The sequence below is a fragment of the Odontesthes bonariensis genome, chromosome 23, assembly GCF_027942865.1.
Source record: "Odontesthes bonariensis isolate fOdoBon6 chromosome 23, fOdoBon6.hap1, whole genome shotgun sequence".
NCBI lineage: Eukaryota > Metazoa > Chordata > Actinopteri > Atheriniformes > Atherinopsidae > Odontesthes > Odontesthes bonariensis.
The window spans coordinates 16188342-16208607 of NC_134528.1; the positions used below are offsets into that span (position 1 = coordinate 16188342).

General features: G+C 38.4%; 1 protein-coding gene across 2 annotated transcripts in view; it reads right to left on the bottom strand.

Moving 5' to 3' along the window:
* The window catches only part of LOC142373511 (protocadherin-15-like), a 219316-nt gene that overhangs the window by 43330 nt on the left and 155720 nt on the right, over positions 1 to 20266 (bottom strand). For both annotated transcript variants that reach the window (XM_075456801.1, XM_075456800.1), the window contains 4 exons: positions 17174 to 17314; positions 14420 to 14532; positions 509 to 618; positions 138 to 278 (listed from right to left, as the gene is read on the bottom strand). In XM_075456801.1, the coding sequence (XP_075312916.1) occupies positions 138 to 278; positions 509 to 618; positions 14420 to 14532; positions 17174 to 17314 (505 nt within the window). The remainder of the gene's footprint in view (positions 1 to 137; positions 279 to 508; positions 619 to 14419; positions 14533 to 17173; positions 17315 to 20266) is intronic.

Sequence of the window (20266 nt, forward strand, 5' to 3'; positions counted from 1 at the left end):
TTGTAATGCACTGTGTGACTGTACGTGAGTATAATTAGAACAATAAAGAACTGTGAAGGTACGGTAATGTAATCCATTGACAAGAAAAACTAGTTCTGTAATCTGACATGATTTCATGAACACGATCACACACTTACTCTTTGAGGGAACTCGAAGGTTGGAGGACACCACTCTCATGGAGTCCGCCTCTACTTTCAGAACATAACTGGAATTGGCCTCGTAGTCAAGGGGCTTGGCTGTGAAGATCACTCCTGTTGTCTCATTTAATGTAAAGAAATCTGGGGAGAAAAAAGCAATAAACAAAGACAGCATTGAAAGAAAAAAAGTTTAACTTCTTGCACAAAGCAGAGAGCTGGTGAGTGGGCAATTTAAAGTTTAAAAAGAGTGAAAATGAAAATATGTTTGCCTGGAGCTTGTTGCTGGAAATGCTTCAACCGGGAAGACGTTTTAACAAATGGCAAAAGCTAGTGCACAAGACCCCCAGAAGAGAAGATCTGAGTGTACTCACCTCCCGCGTTGCCTTCGATGATGGAATAAACGATAGTTTGATTGACAGCAGATGCCATGATGACTCCCACCAGGGTACCAACAGGAGCCTCCTCACTAACTGGTGAAAATCTGGGAATGGATCAGTCAATCAATATTATGTGATAAAAATAAATAAATATGCATGTGTGAGCTCTAGGCTCACTTCCTCTCAACGGGCAACTGAGATCTGGCAAATTAAACACAGCTGTGTATTAAATCTGTTAAACACATCCAGAATTTCTTCATCGAGCCAAGCTGGCACTGACTTTAGACCAAATGATAAAGTATATGCAAGCAGAGTACACATTTAAGATTTGAAAGGGAATAGCAATAAAGCACAATGTCACTCTTGAGAAACATTTAGAGAGGAAGCAAGAGACAGCTGCTAACAATTAGCTTTTAAAGACAGGTAATAAGCAAATTAATTTAATCCTTGACAACACTTAAAATTTTTTGGATGGATATCGCTTTTTTTAAAATCATCCCATAAATACATAAAAAAGTCACGAGGTGAGAAATAATAGAGGGACAAACTATTCCATCGATCAGGCTATAAATGACTAATGAACAGTTTTGAATTTTTAACCAAGATAATATTGTACATACATTAACATGTATGAGTGTTTTCTGCATTACAAGTTTTCTGAAATTCATTGTTTTAATATCCAAATGAAGCATTATCTAATCAAACATGCACCGACTAGAAATTATAAGGTTTGAATACCAAAGAACAGACAATTCATATCCAAAAACATATAGGGTCCCCCTTTCCATCAATGTGATTAGTTGCACTAACATTGTCCAGAAGGGACTAACCGCACACTAGATATAAAAATGGGTGTTCAGCATTTATTTTGGGCAGCCACTGTAGTTTTTCTTGTACATTTGGATGTGGAGAAAAAGGGTTGTAATTTATCTCACTAGATATCACTACACCCCCCCACATGGCCTTTAAACTTCATCTTTGTTTCTACTTGTTTATTATTATCTTCCCTTGCTGTTTGGCTGGGTTTAAGAACCTGTAAAATACTTGGTGAAAGATAATAAAACACTGGATTGCCTTAAAGACCCTCATAAATTTTAGGGTTACAAATTTAATTTTCTTTGCATAACAGGTGACAAATTCAACCAAATCTACCAAATATAAAAAAAACAGGATAGGGGCATGAAAGAATCCTCCCACTCATGTACATCACGTTGAAGGTTTTACTGAGTGCAGATCTGTATGAAAACATTGATTTTCATTTTGTGCCAGCAGCATTTCATGTTCTACCATGAGAGCAGTCTGGGCTTTCCCTGAAGTATCTAACATGTGGTGCACATCTTAGGACTATGGGGGAAAAACAAAAATGGAGCATGACGGGAAATACCCAGGCTGACAACGAAAAAAGAAATGCCTTCCTTTTCTTGTGAAGCCCCAGTGCTAAACACCATCTCCACTGTGCCACACCATATGTGGCAACGTTTCCCAAACCTTCCCAAATAAAACTCCCTGAAATGTCATTTTAAGCATAAATTATATTTGGATGACGAAGCAAGTTTGGAACAAGTTGTCTTCCAGGCCTCATCAGCAGTGAAATTAAATCATCAACATGTTTTTGTCCAGCTGCCTCTCTTTGCTGGGCACTTTTTTTGTACTTACAACTCTGACAGATTTTCTTAGAATCTGGCAACTCTCAAATTTCCTGCCGGTTTTGCTCCATTAAGTAAACCCAGTACAGTCATTAGGCCAACCGTCACAGCTGGCTAAACCTTATAGCGTGGGCAACCAACTGGCCAGGCTATCAAGTCATCACAACATGATAAATGATGCTGTTGGAGAGCAAGGAGTGTGAGCGTGTTTGTGTAGATGTTGACTGCCAGCCCAGTCAATTGCCTCTTGAACCTCCTGCTCTACCCAAGTAAATACAAAACTGAGGCTGACTAAATAAATATATGGCAGACTTAATGCTGTTCATTGGGAAACTTCAGGATTTTTAATATGTAGTGCCTTTGCACAGCTGACATTTTGATCTATTATTGATAAGCAAACACAGACATTACTAATGGCATATATGACAGCACATATCAATTAAACTTTAAAAGTAAACTATGATGCTGTCACTCCGCACAATCATGCCCAACACTGAAATAAAGCATAAAAATCAGATTCAGACACTACACATTTCATTATCATCACCTGGGCTCTTCCGACTCTGACATGTTTAAAAAAAAATAAATAAAAAAAAAACACAGAACATTTATTTTGGGATATTTTCTTCTTCTACTGTATGATACACAATAAGTACAGTTTTACACAACTACTGTACACAAAGAGAAGTCTTCATGCTACAATCAAGATAAATTTAAACACAATTATTCAGGAATGAATGAGATAATACTGTCCTCATGTACAACCATGTACTTTTACATGATGCAAAGGTACATAAACATGCCCAGCGTGTAAAAGACTCCATTTAAGTTCATATTTCAATTTCCTCCATCTTTTCCCTCCTGCCCCCTTCTCTACCTCTTTCCATCTGCTCCTGCTTCCAATCGACATCCCAGCAGAAGACATCCTCAACTAAATTTATTATTTTCTTCCAATCCCTTCTCTACATAATGGCAACTGGACAGGGGTAAGGGGGAAAACCTTGGGTGTGCTCACACACACATACACCTGAAAGCTGATCGACAGGATTTTATGTTCATTATCGTAAAAAAACAAAAAAAACAATTTAAAGCTACAGATACACACATGCACACAAAACTGCATGCACATACAATATAAAGGACACGCTGTTTACGATTTAAAACTCAAACACAGCTCACTATCAGGCCAATGTCCCCCCCTCCTGTGCCCTCGAATCATTGTGGTCCTGACTACAGCAAGCTGGGCTGATACTGATAGCAGAGGGACACACATACATTAACACTTGGACCAATACACTAATGGGGGCAATATAATGACTTTCAATAATTCACTTGAGGTTTTAACTGTAATATAAATGTACTCACACATCTCAAGAACACATTTAATAAAGACAATACGATGCTAGAATGCAACCTTAACAGAGCTGCGCTCACATAGTTTAATCTTTTTTAATGAAAAAAAATCTTACTATATTGTCTTTAGGGTCAGCTGCCCGTGTGTTAAGGTTATCAGGGATTTCTATTGGGGATTGGTATCCATCCTCGGATGGTGGGAATAATGATATTTCCCCCCAGACTTGTCATCCTGGCTCCCCCTTGTCGTAGCATCTTTGTTGTACCTCATCCAGCTCTAGTTGTGATAGCAGATTGCGCTTCCAAACATTAGAACACTGGATTATTCCAGAATTCCACATTCAAAAGGTCCTTTTCTTTATCCATTTTTGCTTGCAATCCGCAAGATAAGACTACATCCCTTCTTGATTTCCCACACCACGGGGTGGACCAATAGTCACATTCAGAGAACATAAATTAATCTTGCGATCACAATGTACTAAAGAGGTGAGTCAAAATGAACCACAGAGTGTCCTACACATCTGATTAATCATACATTCATGCTTGAAGTGTGAGCCACCCCAGTGCAAGGGAAGCCAAGCCTGGTGCCCTTGCAGCTCTACATGCTGCAAAATCCAGTGCCTTTGTCCCTGTGGTAAGAGGGACACATCCAGCTGGCCCACACTCTCTCAGTGGGGATGTCTTGCTGCTATCCCCCTGACAGATTGCCACCCAGAGTGGATCTGTATCTGTTGCCTTCTCCCTCACTGGTTAGACACAATGCTTATAAAATGTTGCAGGTCTACTGTGAACCTAGAAATAGCCTCACTTCTGAGGAAGAGAGCTATAATGATGATCTGTCAGTAGCACAGATGGGCTTCTTCTCCACTATTTGGTGCAATGAAACCAACTGTAGGCTATTGCACAGAAGTCCCAGAAAGGATTGTTGGCACTCAAAAGACTATCTTCCGACAATAAAGTTATTTTCTAAGCAATTGCACTCTTCTACAAAATAACCTTCCAAATAGAGCCATCTCACAGTAACAGAATATTGCACAGTCAGTTAGTTGTGACACCCTCGGTGCCAAACATTGTTTTTTTTAATTTTACTTGATATTTATCTGTTATCCACTTTATACAATAGTCTACCTTAAAACGTGCAGGAGCCCATATCTCAGTACACAGTAGCAAGACATGTTCTGTGCAGTCAGCAAAGAGCTGGCTTATATAACAGCCAACCTCAGTCAACACTATAGCAACCAAAACAAATAAAATATAGCTAATAATTAGAGAATCAAGCTCATTACAGTTCTATTACAAACAAGTAATCAGACTGTTGGATGTGGGACTGTTCCAACCGCAAGACAATCTAACACACACATACAGCTTTCCAACTGTCAGGTCCTTGATTGTTAAGGAAAAATGACAAACATTGAGTGACAGTACCTATAGAATTGGAATTAGCTGAAAGTGATTCATTTGGACTGAAAAAAGAATACCTAAATGTTGGTCTGACTCTTCAAAAAGAGTCTGTGGTGGAATAAGCTGAGGGGGCTTTTGTTTTGGAGATCAGGATTCGATTCCCATGAGAGAACAAATAGTGTCATAGAAATGTCATCTGAACAGCTGATCAGAAGTCCAATGAATCTTTCACTATGGGTCCGGTTAGCCGTAAATGTGACTGCAGCAGTTCACATTTGTGTTGTGTTGAAAGTGATACATTCAAGGTAACAAGGTCACGTCCAAAATGTTGAGCTGCCACCGGATTTATGGGAAGCAGTGACTGTGTGAGAAGCATTACATAGTTTTGCCTTGTGTGGCTCGACAATTGCACAAGACCACTATTTGTATTTGTTAGTTCTTACAGTTTTGCTCTGATTTGTACTTTGATTAGGTGATGAAACTGATCCAGAACCAAACTCCAGCCCCCCCGTGACCCTCAGTTGGATTAAGCGGTTATAGAAGATGGATGGATGGTATTTTGAATTCAGACAGCAGAGTTTTTTTATTTATTCATTTGAATTCTTTTCATCATAGCTTCATTTGAGTTCTCTTTTTAGTGGTTTTCATTATTGTTAGAGAAATAACTTTCTTGTTATGAAAGTCAGTGAATGATTCATTTATAACCATATTTGTGAGTAAAATTTGACCATGTGTGTTGTGACTAACATTACATTGTGCTGTCTAAGAGAGCAAAAGCCTGAAAGAGATGATAGTAATTTCGTTATCGCAAATCAAAACCAAGTCTTTCATCACGACCTGCTGCCTCTCTCTTGGTAGTATCTCTCTATTCATTATCTTCTAAATCAACTTCTTTTGAGAGGCTTCAAAGAGGCAACCACAGCCACTAGTAATGGATGAAAAAAGATTAAAAAGAAGGTATTACTAAAATATGCAACAATCATGTTAAAAGAAACAAGCTGAATAGAGGTACTGCTAATTAAAAGATGATGAAAAGATGATGAAAAAGTACTTGCATCACTGTGTCATGTTGAGTTAAAATAAACAGTGTGCAGAAGAAAACTCTTCTTGAAAACATTCTCATCTTAAATCCTGAGCCCCTGGCTTAAAAGTCAACTCAGTTTTTTTTTTTTTTTTTGGACTTACTATCTAAGTGCCTTGAGATGACATTTGTTGTATTTGGCGCTATATAAATAAAAATGAATTGAATTGAATTGAATTGTTGTGTAATCAGCAACTGAATGACTATGGCTGATGAGGAAGAACCACATCATTCATCCCCTGAGGCCTGTATGAATATGTAAATTATCATCTTAGCATCTTCCACTGTCATTTGGGGGTTGTGTAATAATACACATCTCATTTAAAAAAAAAAATTCATCACAAGTTAAATGATCCTATATGTACAGTTGTACTCAGGCCAGTCCCATATAAATACATGTGACAGGTATGTTTGGCCACAAGTCTAAAACATTGTAGAGTCACAATTCTCAGAAATTGTAGGAAGGTAGCATTTTTCATTGCCTGTTTTTTAGCATAAGAAATTGTTGAGGCGACATGTACGTATGTATTTCTCTTGAATGTAAACCTAACCATGTATTTTATTTATCACCAACTCTGGAAATGTTTTTCATTGATATCTAAACCCAACTATGTGTATTTTATACCTAATCCTAACCAACTGCAAATGAGCCTAAAGTCGGATAATATAGGGACAGACAAGACTCAAACTTAGTTCTCCTATATGAAAATGCATTTGAGAATTTTTGAGAATGCTTCGATAGTTTAAAAATAATGAAGGAAAGAGCAAGAGGTTTTCAGACATCCAATGATTTTGCAGGCTAGAAAATGCTGGTATAATACAATTTTTTGCAGTAGTTATTTTGAAATAACTACTGCAACTGTAGTTTTAAAATTCCATGTACACTCAAATTGGGCAAAACGTCACATCTTGTGGATGTGGGATATAATAGCTGTATTTAGGCTTTGATTGTTTTCAGCTCAGAACAAATCAGGTTATTTCTTTGTGTTCGTCTTCATACTGCACTGCATCTCATCTAACCAGTAACTGTAGTTAGCTCAAGCTACAACATAAAACTTGAAATTTGCTGACCTTTCAAGGCACAGAAGATATGCACGTTATTGCTGTCGGCCACAGATATTAGGCTTAAATAAACTGGTTACATTTGTAGTTTTACAGTGAAACCATTAATATTTCTTTCTTTTTTCATTTTTTTTTATCTGTCGGTTTGGTAATCTGTATCAAAGCCAAGATGATTGTCTGTGCATCGATCACAGAGAGCAGTGAAAAAAACTGAATCTAGATAAACCACTACAGATTCAAAAGGGAGCAGATGAAGAAGGCTGAATCTTTCAGAGTGTGCCGATGGCATCCTTTTTGCTGCCATTGGTTACAGGTCACAGAAATTGTTTGAAAACAAACAAAGATTGAACATCTAAAAATAAGTTTTCAAATAAACAACACTTGTACACATTGATGTTTACCTGAGTACAGATCCAGAGCATTATCTATCAAGTTAGTAGATCAGTTTGAGTGTTACGCCTGCCTGCTGATCAGTTTGACTGCTTCAACATCTTCCAGTCCATCTGCATTGGAGTAATTCTCCATTCACAATTTTACCTGCTTGTTGGTGTTAATCTATGTCGATCTCTCTGCATGTCAGCTCATCTCCCACTATTAGGACTTACTGCCCAGTATGTTGGGCTACTCTGGAATGGAATATTCTAACACTGCCATCAGCTCTTTTCTTTCAATTTCTCCCTAAATTTGTTGTCAAAGACATAACATTGGGAAGGTTTCATTTATTGGCAACAAATGATAAATCAAACAATTTAATCAAATATCCTCCTAAATGAGCTCAGCACAAACTCAGTTACCGTGATGGCAGTCAAATGGGATTATTGTCTCACACATACATTGTTGTGCAGGGCTCCGTTTCACGTAGCAGGTTCAACCAACTCTGAGTCTATTCCTGATCTCTGAGTTGATCTACTCTGAGATAGAAAACCCTGAGTTTTCGGTTCCAGAAACGCTGATTTGAGTGAGGTTAATCAACTCTGAGTAAGTTCACCTTGAGTTTAGCGCGTGCACCACAACTTTAAAAAGCCAGCATCAATGGAGCCCCGATTCGACGAGTCACCTTGGCAACGGGGAACAGGAGGGGCTACGTTTTTCACCAACCTCGAATTGGAAATCTTAATGCGCTCATACGGCGAGTTTCAATACATTTTTAGAAATAAGTGAGACACCGCTGCAGCAGCAAAAGTGTAAGTTTAAATGTAGTCCTTTGCAATCACAATAATATTACAGGGAAACTGCTTGAATGGTAGCACATTCATTTATTTCATTTAGGTGCAATCCCGCAGGGGAGAAGCGCACTTGGCAGCAGTTTAAGATGAAATATAAAAACATTGTTCAAACAGGTGAGACCTCGGCATGGAGGTTCCTCATTTTGATCATGTTTTACACTGTAAAATAAATATTAAGTGGCTATTTGACTGTGCAGTTATTTTATTCCCAACATAATGCTGTTTTCACACACATAAACTATGTCTTCTCATCTATATCATCCATCCATACATTATCTATACCGCTGAATCCGTCAGTCGGGTCGCGGGGGGGCTGGAGCCTATCCCAGCGGTCAATGGGGAAGAGGCGGGGTACACCCTGGACAGGCCGCCAGTCCATCACAGGGCCACATAGAGACAAACGAGACGAACAACCATACACACTCACAGTCACTCCGAAGGACAATTTAGAGTCATCATCTATATCATGTTCTGTTAAATAATTAAGCCTATTTAAACTAACACAGACTTCTACTGAGCCAACAGAAAGAAGGCAGATGCCCGTAAAACGGGTGGTGGCCACCACCTCTAACGGGAGGGAAGTGGCTGAGGGAATCCCCGGAGGGAGTCCACCCCCAAGACACGAGTGCCTTTATAAAATATAATAGGCCTATGTATGTCTTTTTACGCCTATTCATACAAATATTTATTTGTCTTTTATGTCTTTTTTTTTCTTTTGTCCCAACACATTCTGATGGTGCAGCTCAAAAAGATAATTGTCTGTAAATGCAAAAATCTATGCGCGCTCTGATAACCATCTCCGACGAATATTTATTTCTCTGCGCAATAATGCTGCACCTTCATCCACGGGATCGTTGTAAAAAGTACATGTTCGTGAAAAAAGTTGCCTCCTACTGTGCCTAATGGACTTATAGAGGTAGATGAACTCGCTCTGCTGACTGAATGAATGAGGAAATCAAATGGCTTGTGTGGCTGAAAGAGGGCGGAGACAGAAAGAAACTCGAGGTTTCTTGAATAAAACCTGGTCCCGACCAGGTTAGGTTCAGAGAGTCTGTTACTCCGGTAACTGACCGAGAGGTTAAGTTACCTCTCTTTGTGAAACAGGCTAGAGTTACCCCTCTTTCTCGGGGTTGAGTTACCTCCCTTTGTGAAACGGAAAACTCAGGGTTTCCCTCATTTCAGGGTTAATCAACTCAGAGTTTTCACTAAACCTGCTACGTGAAACGGACCTCTGCTTTCCATTCAGCTGATGGCATAAAACATTGTGACCTTCTGCCTGACTTATTCTGTGATTCTTTAACAGGATTTGTGCAACATATATGTGCCATAAAGCTGATTAGCGGTTGCATTTTTCTAAAGATTTTGCAACGGTGTATAGTTTTATAACTATGTGTGTAATGATGTAAAACAAAGAAACATATCGCCATCCTTGATCATATAATCTGATTATAAAACAAGCATTTGATTGTTAGAAGCATTTTGGCGTGTAACTCACTCAACACTTTCCAATTAGAATAATTAACATAAGAGACCATTCTGACAGCTGGGGGGGGGGGGGGACCTGTGTCTGTGTTTAGACACACATATAAAAAATGCAAACAAACACTCATTGTTGTGTAGCTTTTGTACACAGAGAAAAAGGGAAATGTTTTCAGTAATCTTTCAAAAGGCAATATTTCCTTTCAGTTCACTTAACCTCATGCTGATAATTCCACTTAGATGCTGATAACTATCCATGTGTCAGCAATACTGATTGCATACTAATTATGCAGGTGTTAGGAGTGCACTACAGCAAGAGAAAGAGAAAGGCTGGAAAACAATTCTGCTCCGACCAAACACGTTGGCAGCAATAATTTAGCAAACGTCCTCCATGGCTTGTTAATTACGTTGCTAGATGAGCTAAGCACACAGTGAAAAGACACCAACAGCAAACCGTGCCAAAGCTATGGATGACCGGGGCTCAGTCTAAGTGTACTATGAGCTTGTGTGCAAAAACGTTTGTCTTGGTATCGATTTGTGCCTGACTGCAGCTGCCCAAAATATTTTGTATTACATCCCAAACACACTGGCCCTCATTTATCAAACTTGCTTAAGACGAAAAACATGCGTAGGTCGTGTGTACGTTCTTTTCTGCGCAAAGGTTGGCTTATCAAATCCATCGTGAGCGCAGGAAAGATGAAATCGCCACGACAGGTCTGAAGCCGTGTACGCACTTTTCCATTTTGACTTGCGGTGACTGCAATAGCATACATAAACAGCAGCGTCACTAGTGCGTGCCTCATGAGTCGCAACAAATCCCTAGGTTAAAATTACAGACTTATCACTTCAAAGAAGGCCCATGTTTTATTTGACTTCAACATAAATATAAACATAAACACAAATTAAATAAATAAATAAATTAAACAAGTACAACTCCGTAATTGGAAGAGTGATGGCTCATTATTCAACCGCCTATTTAAGAGCTGATTCTAGCGGCGCGGTAATGGCGAAACGATGGCAGATCTGGCTTTGTTAGAGGACCTGAACGCGCGCATCAGGCGCGAGAGAGTCTTCCGGGACCGGCAGGATTTCTTTCGGGAAAATGATGAGTGGCTTATGAGCCGTAGCCTACAGGAGAGGCGCTTTAACACAGCGCATACGCAAAGACGTAGCTCCCATCAGGCCAGCCACCCTCTCCTCCAAGGCACTCAAATCCAAACCTGGATCAGAGCTGTTGACAGCCGTCAGCGTTGACAGCGTTTCTTTGCCGCCTTTCGTCTATCCATGTCGCAAATTCTAGAGGTGCGGCCTTTTGTAGAAGGCGTGGTTAGGATCATTACGATGGATTTCAGCCGCCGGATTTATCAACAGCCGCTCGGTCTTACGATGGGATTGGTGTGGTACGCATGTTCTGTAAATCTCACTTGAGCCTCTGCGTACGACGAGTTCTCCGCTCATATATACGATGCTTTCTACGACGGCTTGATAAATGAGGGCCAGTGTGTTTGTTTCATCCTGAAAAACAGACAATGTCAGAAATAATTCAGAAATCCAAATTCAATAATAAGGGCTACTATAAAATTCTTAGTTGCAGTTGTGGAAAAGCATCATATATTATTAAATGGGAAGAGGAATAAATGAAAATGAAATGTATTTTTTTTTTTTGTCCCGCCTGAGTTTGTTCACCAAAAAACTACGTTCAACACTTGCAATACTGTGAAACTTTCCTTTGTTCAAAGCCCATGCAGAAAGACGGTCTCTGTATCGCAGCACTCTGGTTTTGAAGTGAAACACTAACTGTAACAATGTGAAAATGCTCAGTTTCAGTCATTATCATGTAGCAAGGGGCCATTATCATGGTGAAAATGTAGTAAATTGTAGAAATCTAAATAAATAACCCAGGGAGTGATATTGAGGACACCGAGTCCTGTACTGCTCTGGGTATTCAAAGCAAAAATCCTCAGTCATAGCATTAATAGTCAAGTTGATTTTTCTAATCCAAGATTAAAAACATGGATTTTAGAGGAAAGGGACTTTAAATAAATGTAATGTTTTGTTATGACACAAGTGGACAAGCGAAGATGGGCTTTTTTTCACCATTTTAAAGAGTAAGCATTTCCATGGAATTCGCAGAAATGTGAATGATCTCACTTGAATGTCTGTCTGAGACTGAGGTAAACTATAAATCATAAGTAAATGAGAAACATGTCGAGACTGAGACAAGAATGTACTAAAAAGGTGCTACGTAAGTGTGAAACAGTTACTATTAACCAAACTCACGTGCTATGTTTTTCACAGAAAACATAAATGGTAAAAGAAATTGGCTGCAACTGGTCGTTACTGTTCTTCTATCAAACTAGAGATCCAGTTCAATTTTGCTGTACATTTAGAGGAGGCAACGACAATAAAGATATTATTTTCAATAAGACAAGCTTCTCAAAGTACTATATCATAAAAGTTTACAAACATGTAAATAAAGCCAATTAAACACTATAAAGACAGACAGCGGGCCAAACCATTCCCAATATTAGGATGAGACGGGTGTAACTGTACTTTTTCCAAGAAGTTGCTTTTAAAAGAACTTGTTTCTTTATTCCTCTCTTTACTAGAAGGAATCATCATTACCAATTCAGCGTTGCCCATGACTGGAGACCCGAACCAAACAAAATGACTAAAGTGCATTAGCAAACCCTCAAACCATGCTGGTAATGTGATTAACTAATAGTGAATATAGCCAGGAAAATCAATTCAAAACTGTTAGACTGTATGCAGTTTAAACGCAGCATGGATTTACAACAACAACAAAAAAAATTCAACACAGGGACAATAATACAAAAGCAAAGGTATACACACACACTCACACATAGACAAAACACTGTATACGAAAAACCAATACCCCCAAAAAGGGATTTTCACAGTGCTCAAACATAAATATGTGTAGTGAACAGTATGATGATCAAAAAAAAAAAAATATGAAGTGCATACACAGATATGTCTACACATTGTTGTAGCTGTAAGCTATGTTACATATTCATAAATCGAGAATGATATGGCTCTGGTATCTCTCCGTAACCGTTTTCCTACAAAAACAGTGCTTCAAACCACTGTACGTCAACAACAAATCTTACAAACTGGGTTTGCAACAATGAGAAAACATGCATACATACAACATACTCATTAGTTTACTGTTTCAGGTGTTCAATTATTAAAAAGGTAAAGAAGCACTGCTGTTCCATGACAGATGCCATACGATGATGTGAAAATAAGCCCTATCACAGTAAATGCCTCGACATGAAATGAACATAAAAGTTTGGATCACCTTGATATGTTGTTGAGGCAGACAAGAGAACATAAAGAAAAAAGAAGTGCCTGACAGGAAACCTAATCTAAAGGAATTACTCCAAACTAATTATATTCCTCTCACTACAAAACAGTCAAAGTCTTGAAAAGATTTTCTCTCACAATTTTCATCTAAGTCCGTGAAGTAATATACTGACAATTTTACAAAAGAGAAAATGGCAGGAGAATAAATCATCCAGTCCTGCATTACAAAGGCCTTCAGAGTGAGTGACAAAAACCAGAATAAGAGACCAATTTTATATTCTATGAAAAATAAAAAGAAGAAAAAAAATCAACATAGAAAAAAGGGAAATTATAGATAGAGACTGTAGGCCAATTTCATATTTGATGCAACCAAATATACAAAAGAGAATAATCAATCAATAATAATCAATTAAATGAAACACTGGCAATGAGGACCTTGGTGGCAGCGTATTTGTGTCTCCTTATGAGCTAAGATTGTCATAAATCAATGGTTTGTGGTGAGTAATTGCTGAGGTTGTTGTCATTATTAAACAAAGAGGGAATGAAATATTGTAAGAAGTATATGCACTGTCATCACAAAGATTAAAGGAACTCTTATTTGACTTTCTTTTGTATTTCCCAGTGAGATATACCAGGGCTTTATGATTGATTTATAGTGCTTCCAGACACATTCAAACTTCAAAGTAACAGTCTCAGACAGTGAGAAGGTGTCAACTGGATGAAGATGCAATCATTGCTGTAAGACAGGAAATAATCTTTGGAAAAGTTGTACTGCTTTGTTTAAGGAGGGTAACTTGGCCGCAATCTGCCAAATTTCTAAAATGTTATTTTCACATCGTTTTATTTTATCTTTATTCATCATTTAAGTGCTAATTTAAGCTGAATTATAGAGGCATTTCATACCATTTAGACTTTGCACTTCTGTGCTACTTTGTGTATGAGCATCTATGTTTATCGAAAAAGTTTTCATATGTTTTAGTGTAACAGGGAAACAGGGATGTGCACTGTTATTTATTATCCACGCTGACATGTGGAAGTGTCGTTTGCTTTGACTTTATCAGAGAAAAGGGGATGAAAACTAATTCAGTTTTGGTATGGAATTTTGAACCTTCCTCTCAATATTCTTGTTGAATGTTTTACATTACATTCATTTGCCACATAAAAACAAATCCTCTTATTTTCTTGTAGTGAAACTTATAAAAGTGATATAAATGTATTTTATCCCGTTGAACTGCCATACAAGTGACCCGTAAATAGCTGCCTTCGATATTTACCAGCATTCAGGTGGCAGTAAAATAGCTCAGTGTGTGTTTGTGTGTGTGTGAGTGAGTACCTGTATTCTTCCTGGGTGAACACAGGAATAACCGAGGGCTGAAGCACTGTGATTTCAACCAGAGTTGTATTCTCTTTCACGGGCTCGCCATGATCATAGGCCACCACCACCAGCTGTCGTACGCATACACACAGACACAGATAGACAGAGTCAGTACTTCACAAGGTATCACATCCTTGCAATACCTGTCTGCTGCCACTGCTGTTCCCCTTCATGTCCTACAACACTGCAATAACAAAAAAGCAAAAAGGAAAAAAAAAGGGAAAATACCAACTCACAACATTTTAGTCTGCTTATAATAAGAGCAGCTAAAATAAAAATAATCCAGGATTCCTGGATCAAAAAATGTGCACATTCACATTATTTATGTGGTAATTGGAGAACAGTAGGAGTTGAAATTTTCCTGCTCATTTAGTCTTTCTTTTCCAAAAGTTGGGAATAACTAATGTTAATCAGACCCAAAAGAATTTGAATTAAGGCCAAACTTTGACATCAAGACACCTAATTACATTGTCTTTCTGTATTCTTGTTGATTCAGGAAAATGTAACTACTCTGTAATCACTGTGCTCTACTCTTTTAATGTTGATGAAACTTGAGAAAGTTTTAAATACATACAGAATTATTTAAAAGCAAAGATTTTTTAGCTTGAAACATGGTTGAGTGCCCTGTTCATTCACATCACAACCTGTATTATCATTATTTGTTTTTCTTCTAGCCGGTGTGATTTGATTTGGTTACCATTAACACTTTGTGTCTGCGTCTCCCAATACCTAAACCTGTGATGTCTTTTGGCAAGATTCATTTACTCTGCTAAACATCAGTAAGATGTATGTTCTCATAAAGATGTGTACATCTTTAAGAAATCAATTCCTTAGCTAGTGTTATCTCAGCCATAATGAAAAATTCTACACGGTGTTGGACATTTTGTTTGCGATATTTGGAAGAAATAAAGTAGAAAAGAAGAGGACGCTGAATCCTTGTTGTGTTAATTAAAACCAAATCAAAAGATGAAATTAGCATGGCTCAAAGGCTCATTTAAGCATGCAGCTGAGAAGAGGCAGTTCTGAAACTCAAAAGCTACTGCAGTACATGTTGTACACTGGACAGGGATTCACAGGACACCTTTATCTGTAGAAACAGTGCATGTAAGCAGGTAAAATCTGAAAGTGATGCTCAAATTAATGTTTAATGGTCCAGTTCATGTGATGTCCTCCCAAAGTTCCACCCACTAAATCTAGAATCTAAAAAGCAAAGCAAAACAGGGACATGTCAGATAAATCTTCTCTAGTAATAATCTCTGAGCTATAGTGAACAGGAGCCTGCGTGCCAAGGTTTGCAGTTGAAAAGATCAATGTGATTGATTAGAAATCACATAGCCTGATGTTTCATACTAAATTTAAAAGACTCTCAACTGCATGGTTATATCTAATGTACTGGATGCATTATAGAAAAGTGAATTAATAATCCGCCAGAGGATGAATCAAGATCAAAGACAAACTAATTTCAAAATGAGATGAACTAAATTTCAGAATGCAGAAGAGCAAAAGCTGTCAAGTTAAATGAAACATTTAACAGAACCCTGTACACAAAAATGGTTTCCAACGGATCTTTCTCCAACAGAGTCTTTAAAGCCGTTTAATGCTCAGTTAAATGTATTGGAAAAAATATATTTATGTTTTCATTAATGTTGAATATTGTGAAACATTTGAATAATTCTGTTTTCAATAAAATAACTAACTCAAGCTATTTTTATCCAAAGACACTACAATGAGTCTAAAGCAGGCCTCTCCCTTGCTTTTTATAGCCATCATAGTTTATCCTACAAGCCTGGAATGCGGGGGATCATTTAGTTGCAAATGCAATGTATGCCACTCGATGTCACTATATCATGCAAACTGGACATTTAAGCTGATCATAGTTACAGATTTTACCCCTTCTTTTAATAGAATAAAAAAACTAAAATGTTATACTCCCCAGATATGGCAGAAGTAAAGTGGTTCCTGTCACATTACTCTCATCTACCTTAAGTCGTCTTGGAGAACATGTCCATACATATGCAGTGGCTACTTCAGGGTCGTCTTATATAGCATTTATTTTTTATTTCAAGGGTACATGCAGTTGATGTGGATTTGTCAAAGCTAACTAGAGGGTATACATACGTCCAAACTGTGCCTCACAGATACCGCCGGATCACAACATTCATGTTAATCTGACACTGACACAAGGACCATTGAGTCCTTGCACTTGTGAAAAGTTCCTCTTCTAGTTGACAGAGTATGTGCATTTAGGCATATTTTAGTTAATTAGAGACAAAAACATTCTCAACACAAGGCCCCACATAGTATTTCACAAAAGGTATGACTAAATTCAAGAGCCACGCTCATGGCAGTGTGGAGTTCAGTTCAGCTACAGTGAGGCTTATAAGATCCAACATCAGTGTCTTCACAATGACAATGACATCAATGACAACATGCTCATATTAAGCTGTTGCTATTTTTTTTTTTTTACCTTGTTCAAAATCTTTGTATAGTGTATAATTTTTTGTTTTGTTTTTACTAAGCAGTAGGGGCTCACCCGAGGGACCATATTCTGCCAAACACTGAGCCAATCCTTTGTATTCGTATGGACTATTGAGATGATCAGAACAGTCATGACACTTACTATGATGGATGCACCAAATGTCCATTAAATATCTTTTAAATAGTCACAAAAATTGACTTGATTTAAAAGTTCAACTCTGTGTGCATACTTACACTGAACTTCAGGTTGGGCTCCTCATTTAGGTTTACTCTGGTAACCACATGTCCTGCCTCTTCTTCTACATCAAATATAGAAGCAGAATATGGATATGCCTCCTGGTCCACCTTGTAGTGAACTAGACTTGCCGGGGTACCCTATAAAGAGAAAAAAAAGGCGAATGCTTTAACATTAAGGTCCAAGGATGAAATGTCTCATCTATGGTGTCTCATGGATTTTGTTGCCCAGCAGCCTGAAAGTGAAGCATGGTATAATAATGGATGTGCAATTACTTTTTTAGTATTTCTTATCTAAAGCAGTTTGCTTGGACCCAAATGTCAAAAGAATCTCTACATTCCAAAAAATAAAAAAATAAAAATTCAAGAGTGAAAATGCACAAATCCACCACTTTGGATACCTGAAGTCCAATTCTAATAACTATGCGTCAGATAGTATGACAAGTTTCACTCAAGGATGCACTTCTTAGGAATTACATTTAACAGCACCCATTCAATTTGGCCTCTACATTTAAATCTTCATTTGAGGGGCAGTTTGGAGAAATCTGCATAAGTTAGTAACAGTTTGAGCATCCACACTGTTTGGTTAAAAGGTGGCATATCTGCTCAGCCTGGTCTCATTAAAAGGTGCACTTACTGCACGTCAAGTCATATCAAGTGTTGTTAGTATGCATTCCTGCAATCTAGACAGTATGTTTTAGCTTGAAGCTTTCATACAGTTTTCATAGGCAAAAATGTCCCAGCATTATTAATCTTTCAGTGGTTTATTTGAACTGTATTTTATTTTAATTGTAGAGCCTCCACTTTTCTTAACTCAACAAGGAAGAAGACATAAAATTACACATGACACATGCTAATGCACACACACACACACACAAGATAAATAATGTAAATACAGCAAACCTAATATGTGGTTGAACGCTCCACAATTAGTATATGCTTTTGGTAACCATCTACAAGCCTCTGGTAGATTTCTGCTGGACTACTGATCCCTCTTAATGGCACAATTGATTGAATAAAGTTCAGTCAAGTTTGTTGGTTTCCTGGGACAGACTCTACTTTTCTGTAAAGGGCATCACTCCAGATCCCAGAAAAAATAAATCAAAACTTGAGAACAATTTCCCTTTATATTTATCTTTGAACATAAACGTTGTACAAACTTACATAATCTTCTCTCCCAGAAGAACAAACCAAAGAAACCAGGAAAAGTCCAACACTGCTGCATCAACTTCCATCCATGATGAATTATCGTCGAGTAAACTTTCAACCACATTTGTATCTCAAGGACATGTTTTCTAATGCTTTATTTCAGAGCTAAGATTAGTGTATTTCTGTAACTGTAGGTCTTTTAAAATCTTCTAAATCTGTCCATTATTTCCTTTTTATCCTCAGAGGATGAAAGGATCTTGCTACGTGTCTCAGTCACAAAGACTTAACCCTCCTGTTGTCCTCATTTTCTGTATACACCCCGTGTCCTCTGGCTCAAAATGACCCGCCTTCACTAAACCCCCAATATAAGCAGCTTAATTGAATTTTAAACACCAAATTTCTTCTTGCATATTGTCATTCACCACAAAATGTGTTAATACCTGAGTTTTCCCTCTTCACTTTTTTTTCTCCAGTGAACAATTTAAGACAATGTACAATACAAAAATATGAAAAATAACATAACCCATTCAACTAATTAGCACATCTAGGGCAGTATGCAAGTGCACAGCCTTTGCAGATATATTTCTTACACCTGCAGCACACAGTATGTGTTTTACAGTACCTCTTTTGAGGGTAGAACTGATTTCCTCTTACTTGCGCCAGGTGGGTAAGTGGCTGTGGTAACTGGATCCTCAGGTTGATCAGGAGCTCCTGCACTCTGAATAGCTTTCACAACTGCTGCTGAGGCTTCTGTGCGGGGCACATGCTTCCTTCTTTCAATGAGTGGAGTTACAAGTGCCTTTCCTAGGTGCTCCAGGAACACCCTCCTCTTGTTCTGCTTACGAGACATCCAGGTCGGGTTGATCTCTCTCCAAATTACAAAGGCATTGTAGGAGGAAACATCAATGATGTTGTGGAAGATGACCAGTGGCCAGCGGCCAGTCATTCTTCTGCAGCTGTATGTTCCAATCACCTTATCTAGGTTGCCCACACCTCCTTTGTTGCAGTTGTAGTCTAGGATGATGATTGGCTTCCTGTCCTCACAATTGCTAATGTCACCGTCTGTGTGCAGTGTGCTCAGAAGAACTACATTCTTGTTTTTCTTTGGGAGTTAGGAAACTAGAGTGGTGGTGGGCATGAAGGCAAACTTTGAGGAGAAGACCTCTCTCTCCTTTGACGCAAGCAGTGCAGGTGGGAGCTCAGGCTTGTTCTTTCGAACTGTACCAACCATGGTGATCTTCCTCTTCAGGAGCTGCTGTCCGAGGTCATAAGAGGTGAAGAAATTGTCACGTCACATTGTGACCCCTCAGTCCCTCTGTCACATCAAGCACAACTCGCATCCCCTGGTTCTTCTCTGGGCATCCACTGGTCGGCTTCCCAGTATAGACTTGCATTTTTCAAGCATAGCTTGATTTGGCATCGCAAGCCACCCATGACTTGATGCCATATTTTGCTGGCTTGCTGGGCCAAACCCTCCAGATTTGTCATCTCCAGGATTATTTTTTCAAATGCTGGTGTGATAAACAGGTAGAATGTAGAGACAATGTCATGGGCATGAGAAACGGCATACCTTGTGGGTCCTGGGGTCATCTTTATGACGTTTTGTTCTGCATGCCTGCCGTGTTGGTCATATTCTGCTGAAGACCATGTTATTTTACCATTTTTTGAAAGGAAATTCTCTCTTTCAGCTTCAGGGTTTTCTTCTTTTTTTGAAGATGATTCATCATGCTCTGGGTTGTATTCCTCCCCATCTTCTTCTTCGGATACATCCTCCACTTCCTCTTCTGAATCAGAGTTGTCTTGCTGGACATCTGAGAAAATCAGCTCTACAGCCTCTTCAATGTTATAACCCACACTCATGGCTTCAGCACAGACAGAATTCGGGGTCCTGTTATCTGCAACACCTTTATAACCTCTGGAAATAAACAGGTGGTATTCTGCAGT